This window comes from Sturnira hondurensis, unplaced genomic scaffold, assembly GCF_014824575.4.
Source record: "Sturnira hondurensis isolate 20B ecotype Veracruz unplaced genomic scaffold, ASM1482457v3 Scaffold0025370, whole genome shotgun sequence".
Lineage (NCBI taxonomy): Eukaryota > Metazoa > Chordata > Mammalia > Chiroptera > Phyllostomidae > Sturnira > Sturnira hondurensis.
This window is the reverse complement of record NW_028098001.1, coordinates 10691921-10699916: the sequence shown is the minus strand read 5'-3', so window position 1 is coordinate 10699916 and position 7996 is coordinate 10691921. Positions and strand designations below refer to the sequence as shown.

Genomic DNA, 7996 nt, shown 5'->3' with positions numbered 1-7996 from the left:
CCATTAGGGTCACAACCATAAAGACTTGATAATTATACCCAAAAGGGAAAATGCACTGAGTCATTGGGAGCCTTTATTGCCATCACCATAGATGACGTTATCACATACACTAGATAGGTAAGTTTTATCAGCCTAAGAAAAGGATAAATAAACCTCTTGTTTAGCTCTCCTCCTTCAAACTGTCTGCATTAGGATGTGCTACCAGAACCTTCCGGTCAACATTTTAAAATCAAAGTTATTTCCTCCATGTCCACATTCACACTCCAACCACCCCAAGTCAATTATTTCCACCTGATTTCTCTCTCGCTATTAATGGGTCGTGTTTGTCTTAGTCACATAAGCTCAAAATCTTAACATCAACTTTGAGTCCTTCCTTTCGGTCCTCACCGTTCCAACCCTGTTCATGCTCTCTCTGCCACCTTTTTCTCTTTAAAACTGATGGGAAAAGATATAACATAACATTTACCACCTTAACCATTTTTAAGTATATAAGTTCCATAGTGTTGAGTATATGGACATTTTTTTGCAACCAATCTCAGTAACTCTTTTCATCTGGAAAAACTGAGACTCTAAACCCCTTAAACAATTTCCTATGCCCCGCCCCGTTGCCCCTGGCAACCACCAACCTACTTTCTGGCTCTACAGTTTGACCACCCTCTAGATACTTTACATAAGTGGAATCATTCATTCATTATTTGTCTTTGTTTTTGTGACTGGCTTACATCATTTATCATGATAGTTCTCAGGGTTTATCCATGTTGAAACATGTATTAGAATTTTCTTCCTTTTTAAAGGTAAAAATATTCCATTGTATGTATGCACCACATTGTTTATCCATTCATCCATCATTGGATACTTGAGTTGCTTCCACGTTTTGGGTAACATGAATAGTGCTGCAATGACTAGGGCACACAAATATCTCTTCAAGACCCTGCTTTCAATTGGGGTATATACCAAGGAGTTGAATTGCTGAGTCATACAATAATTCTGTCTTACACTTTTTAAGGACCCACCATACTGTTTTCCATGGTCTGCCACACCTGCTGCCCCACCCAACTCCCCTGCAGCCCCACCATGACCATCCTAATGCACCTCATCACCTCTCCCCTGCACAGCTGCAAAGCCCTCCAAACTCCTCCTGCTCCAATCCGCTGGACACACTATTGTCAGATTAATTTTCCTTTAAGTCTAATGTCATTTCTCTGCTAAAAAACAAAAACAAAACACCTTCAGTGGCCCTATTATCTGTCAACTGAAGCACTAACACTTAGACCAAATTTCCATGAGCAGTCAAAATTACTTCCGTACTCACACCAGGGCATGCTGTAGGGTGCCCTTCCCTCTTTCCTTTGCCCAGGCCCTCTTCCTTCCTGTCTGTATTTGCTTCTCCTACTAAAACACCCTCACCCCTTAGAAATGATTTCATTTGGCACTTATACTGAATAGTCAAAATGCCTTCATTTGAGTGTCTATCAGCCTATGATTTACCTACATAGGTCCCAAGCATCCAGGTAACCACCCTCAGAAACATTTGCCAAATTCAAAATTTCATGTTCAACATCTTCATTGCCACCAAATTGAAAACTTTAAGGACAGGGAGGGGGTCTATTTTATTTGCTGCTAAAATATTAATGCTCTACATTGCTAGTCATACAATAACCTGGGAACTGATCATTGTTAAATGTGGAAGGATTCATAGTTTCCTAAATATGAATTCTGGTCTCTTTTTTGAAATTGTAAACTCTTTAGTTCTTTAGTTCTTAAATAAGATCGTAAATGGGCCCTCTGGAGATGCTGAGGTGTCTTTATTCAGGGCCTAAATTACCCAGTTTGAAGTCTGTATCGATCAGATCGACAAGATAGTGACCAAATGTCTACCTCCCTTGGGGCAATATAGATTTGTCGCCACTGAATTTCATGTTAGACTTTCTGCAATTAGCTCTTTCTCTTAATTACAGTCATTGTCTTCCAAATGCTCTGCTAAGAAATAAAATAGGATTATCTAATATCGTAAGAGTCTCATAGAAATACATTCGAGGAATATTACTCAGTAAGTAGATTATCTTAGTAAGAAGTTTATACCTGATCTCATTTTTAATTGGCTTGTTTTATTATTTTTTTCCTGCTGTACTGGACAGAATGCAACTTAAAAAATCACAATTTTGCCAGAGGAAGACAATTTAAAAATAACTTAAAATAGGAGACAAATTTACATCTACAGTGCATTTTAAAGTAAAATTATAATACATAATAAAACTCAAAATGAGTTGCAGCTGTGCTTTAAAAATCTTAAATATATCATCGGAGAGAAAATTGACTAATAAACAATCTCCCACACAGTAACAAATCAGTGTACACAAGCGAATAAAATTAATCCATGCCATAAAAAGCTAAAAATACATTCATAAAACATACAATAAGCTGCCATTTTTCTAAAAACGGTTGCAGGAGTCAGAGGAGGTTCAGTCTTGTTGAACTTGGGAACAATGGACCAGCAGAGGAGGGTGAGATCAGCAGTCAAGGATGAGGAAGTTGGATGCAAAGCCAAGAAGTGCATCAAGGTGAGCTAGTGGGAAAAACCAGAAAGCCTGCCTGCGGCTAGATGGGAGGCGAGAACAGAGAAAGAGGTCTAGGCTCCTGAGTCAGAGCATTCAGTACTTCAGTCTGGGAACTCTGTATCACTCTGACTGTGCCCTGACACCTCTGACCAGGCCAGGAACAGCATCTTAAAGGAGCTGAACCACATTACACCCCTGTCTTTTCCTTGTTTTTGAGGCCAGAATCTGTCCTTGAGTCATATTTGCACACAGTACAATTTCAAGAACTTGCACAATATAATGCGCTTAGTGCATGTTTAAAAAATTAAGAACTGTGTGAAGTACTAAAATATCCTAGAGCCCACACTGAATTATTAATTGAGATTATTCTGCGCGCCCTCACCAAGGTCTCCACGTATTCCAACTTGCCAGAGGGAGCTCCAGCTCCCACCCACCATCCCAGGACAGTTCGCCTTTCACTCTCAAAATGCCCAGGCTTGGAAGGGAAAGTTCATGGCGATTACTGGTTATGAAAGTTTAAAAAAAGAGACTAAGCAAAATAAAGTTGCAAATACTATGATTCTCAATTACAGGTAAACAAATAAAGTTATCATTTGCTAATATTACACATTTTTCTAGAGAAATAAAAATCAATGAATACGTATAGCTACATAATTATTTCTAAAACTTATTTTTTTCCAATAGAATGTATAGTAGAAGTGTTACTATCTTCAACCTCTGGGATATCAATAGAATAAATCATTAAATGTGGAGCCACGGACATTCTGAAAATCACTTCTCTCCGTGTCTGTGCACACATACATTTGTGGAAACAGAAACTCACTTTGATGCTCTCAGAAATATGAGAATTTATATCTTGGTTTTCTTACTTGGCAATGACTCCATTATTAGATTTGTTTAAGAAGATAAATAAGGGATAATTTTTATCTATTGAAAACACTTTTAATTGTTTTCAATTAAAACAATTGAAAACAATTGTTGCAAGCACTGGCCCTGTCGTTTGTAGGAATTAGACAACAATCATCTGTGGATGGACCAAGTAGGACAAAGAGTCCCCTTCCCCAGCCGGGTGGGGGACTGGTCACAGGCTGGCCTTCACCCCTCACTCTGCCCCTGAATAGGGGTGGTGGCCCTGGCTGTGAAACTAATTTCCCCACTTTACAAAATAGATACAGTCATACAAAAGTTGCCTGTGAAGAAAATCATCATACTTTACATCCTATTTTTCCATTAAAACTTTTCCAAGGTATCCATCTGAGAGAGGGAAAGAAGCAAGTTTCATAATGTGTGTGTGTGGGCACAGAGATGGCATGCGGATTCTACCTCATAATTGTGGAAGGCATTCGAAATCTCATAATTTAAAAAGTGTAACAAACATTTGATAAGATCTTAAATATGCAATTCAAATAAGTTAAAACCTATGAATTAAAAATAGCAACAATGCTTTCATTTTCAGAATTTAATGTCAAAGACAAAGATGAAGAGCATAGACCAAACTGAGCTTAAAAATCTCTGGTTTTTACCTAAATCTCTAAAATACTAGAATCTGAAAACAGGCTGTTATCTTATATGAATCTCTGATCTAGCTTCTTAGCAGTTGTTAGAGGGAGGTAGTTAGAATCGTCATCATCATCATTACGATGAATATTAATAAATATTCAGTTGCAGGACTAAAAAGGAACAAAAGCATAAACATGTAATAGACTGTGAGTCAGAATGGGGCAGAAAGCAGCAAATGAAAAAGCTACTATGCAACAGTCACAGCTGGAACGCAGCTGGATGTTCACCAAAAATCTGTGGCCACGGACGCCTGGGATTCTGAAAGCCAGCCTTGGCAAAGTATAGCAGCTTGCCCCCCGGATCCCCCATCTGCGTGGATGCCCATTTCTGGGCATCCAGTACCCGGGTAAGGAGACACGCCGGTGGCTTCCAATTTTACCTCACGCCATGATTACAACATGAAGATAAACTGCCACACTGGCTTTGGGACGGATGTTGTAACTGGAATGGCGCTGTGTGAACAGTGTTTTCCTTATTCTGAACTGATCTGCCTGCCCTTAATTTCCTCTGAGTGGCCCTCAAATTTAAAAAAATTAATAAATGTTTAAAATGGTTTTGCATAATCAATACCATTTTAAGTGCTTATAGTTTCCTACAACAAGAAAAAACCATTCCAGATACTAATGCAACATCTTTACTGACTGGCAAACCATGTAACATCCACTGCATTCCTCTGCAAGGAACTTGGGGAGAGTGCAGTATATAAAGAAACATTACTGGTGGAATGAGAAAGAAATTCATGTCATAAATTGTTTTTATCATGGGATGTTTTTTTTTGACATCTGACTATTCCACGGGCATTCAACCTGAAATTTATTTACTCAATAGTATTTTGAATGGATTTGATAAGAAAATATAAATAAGCAGGTTGTTTACACTAGGAAGTCCCGATCTCTTCCCATCAAAGATTCTTTTCACATTTTAATATATCTTACAGTTGGCATTTACACTCTGTGTGTACATTCCATTTCCTTTGATGTCTCTTCATTCTAGGACTTTGAGACCTTATAACATATTTAAATACAGCTTTCCTTCCCACCTCCATATCTGCCATTATTTAGACAGCCACTGTGCCTAAACCTAGCAATTCGTGTGCTTTTTTTCCAAAAAAACCACTTCCGTTCAAATCATAAATCTTCAAGTTAAAACTAAGCCCCCAGCCCTTCAGCCCACTCAATGCCTCAGCACCCAGCCGGGGCTCAGGTTGTTCCTTGTTGTTCCTCGGAGGCATCTGCTAAGTGACGGGGACCCGTTCTCTGTGAAACAATTCCCACAGTGGCAGAAAGAGCACATTCTCAGACACACTGGCACATACAAATAGAGGAGATCAAGAGTACCTTTTAAGATGCGAGGAAAAAGTTCATAGCACAAAAATAAAATTAAGTACTAAAATTTTTTCTAATAAACCTATAGTCTGCTAGGAGTCTTGGGTAGAGACTAGAGCAAACAAGTGAAAGGGAAAGAAAGGGAACAGGAATATGTGCAAACACTGCTCTGTGCCTAGAACGTGCCCACACAGTCTGTCACTGCTCTTCGCAGGGACCGGGGTTGTCCACATTCTGAGCCCAGAGCAGCACAGCTACCCTTCAGCTTCCAGACCCTCTGATCTGAAATGCCTTCTTCACAAAGGAAACTGTTAAAATGTATAGGAAGCCAAACCAAACAAACAAACAAAAACAGTATTATTTATGAGACATAATCTTGACTTTCATCTTTTGTCTCAGGATGCTCCTTAAGTTGGTATGAGTGTGCAAAACCAAAGTGCCACTCCCTGAACCTACGATCCACCTTTTAAATCTAATTTTCATTGCAAGCAAAGTGTGTGTATTCAGTTGATCACTAAACCAAAACCTCTTTAAGAAAAACAACTCAGCCCTGGCCAGTCTGGCTCAGTAGGGTGATCATCCTGTAAACAAAAGGTTGTGGGTTCAATTCCCAGCCAAGGCACATACCTAGATTTTGGGTTCAATCCCTGGTCCAGGTGCATACAATCGCTGGTCTGGGCATATACAATCCCCTGTCCAGGTGTGTAAGGGAGGCAACCAATCAATGCTTCTCTCTTGCATAGATGTTTCTCTTTCCCCACTGCCTCTCTCCTTTCTCTCTCTAAAAGCAATGAAAAAGTGTCCTCAAGTGAGAACAATAAACAACAACAACAACAACAACAACAAAGCGTTCATGATTGCTACCATGTATGCCAGAACAATGAGTAAAGACATGAATGTCATTTTCCAAAAACTAGAATGACTGATACATAGTTGCTAAAAAAAACTAATAATAAAATAGCACCATTCACAGGGTGCACAGCTTGTGATAATTGCTCTGCTGAGGGTTCAACACAGAAACTTTCGTAATTCCCATGACAGTCCTGTGAGTTAGACCAGGGTGAGCCCTGTTTTTCAGAGGAGATCCCTGAGGCTCAAAAAGGTTAACTTACCTGCCCATATCATATAGTCAGTCAGTCAGAGCGGAGCTGTGATTACAACTGAGGTCTGTTTGATGTCAGAGCATGATCTACATGCCTTGAAAAAGCTTATTAATATGTATAATACAAATGAACCTTCTCCTCAGGAAAGTTATCATGTAAAGATGCGTAGAAAACTCTGGATGTTTGCATGTCATGACTCATCACTTATTAATTCATGTTTCATCGAAAGGGGTATGAGGTGAATTCCTTAGTGTAGGAGATACGCGCACACACAGGTAGATAGATACACATGCAGTCAGACCTAACAGCTTTGAGGATGAACGGGAGGGAAGCAATGCCGGTGAGAACGGAGACCTTGACAGAGGCTGGTCATAGAGAGCAAGTCGTGGCAAAAGTCAGAAGCCCTCTTACTTTTGATTTAATCCTCCTTTCCTTCCACACTGCAGTGAAGGGTAAGCCACTAAAAGTCCAAGCTGGGAGCCAATCTACCTGGATTCAGACTCTGCAGTTTCATGCCAATTTGTTAGCCCCTCCAGGTATCACTCTCGTCTTGTTTAAAAAGGAAGGGATGATAATCATAGTACTTTCCTCAAAGAGTTATAAATGAGAGAATCCTGTAAGTAAAGTTCCTTACACAGCCCTACCAGATAGGCACTCAAAAGGAAAGAGAAGAATTTTGGTAGCAGGAGATGTTACAAAATCATTGAGTAAAAGCAAGAAGACTTGTTTCAATCATCCATGTATTCTTCCCACACCTACTCCCTCAAAAGCAAATGCTCAGATTACAAAAGTTCAACCCAAGCAATGCTTCTTGACCGCTGAAATATCAACCACATTAGTGCTCTCCAAGAACCAACCTATTAAAGGCAGCAGAAGTAGGACAGCAAGGAACAGTGACAGGGTCCTGCAATAATAATGTCAACGATGCTGATGGAGAGTTAAGGCACTTACTAGGCACTCCTTTGGAAGACATTAGGAATGATTATTAAGAATAACAACAATTTCTTGAGTCCTGTGAGCGAGAGCCCCAGGCAATCCCTGAGCCTGCTAGAAAGACTGAGATGGTCAGGTCAACAGAGAGTCGGTTTGTATCCAGAAACCAGTCCATAGAAAATGATACGTTTATGTGATGTATGCTTGCCATCATGTTGTTCTGGGATTTCTTGGCAAATCTGGTTTATTAGTACAAGGATGAATAAAATTTAGTGAAACCAGGTTTACTGACAGAGCCCATGAGGAGAAAAGGTCCACTTCCTCCCCTGAGTATCCATGCATTTGTGCCATGGTTTTGTTTGTTTATTTTTGTAACTAGAAATGCTCTTCTAATGAACCACATGTGACTTATTATCTCTTGAAGTCATTGGTTTTACAAGCAACCTGTTATCTCCCCTTTATTAGTCTCAGTTATATTCTCTCACTGTGGAGACTTTCATATTGAGCTGTATTGGGA

General features: G+C 39.6%; 1 protein-coding gene across 1 annotated transcript in view; it reads left to right on the top strand.

The window, feature by feature from the left end:
- Positions 1 to 2486: 2486 nt before the first annotated feature.
- LOC118982304 (uncharacterized) overlaps positions 2487 to 7996 on the top strand; it is a 43956-nt gene continuing 38446 nt past the window's right edge. The window contains 1 exon segment of the mRNA XM_037039345.1: positions 2487 to 2561. Within this exon segment, the coding sequence (XP_036895240.1) occupies positions 2487 to 2561 (75 nt within the window).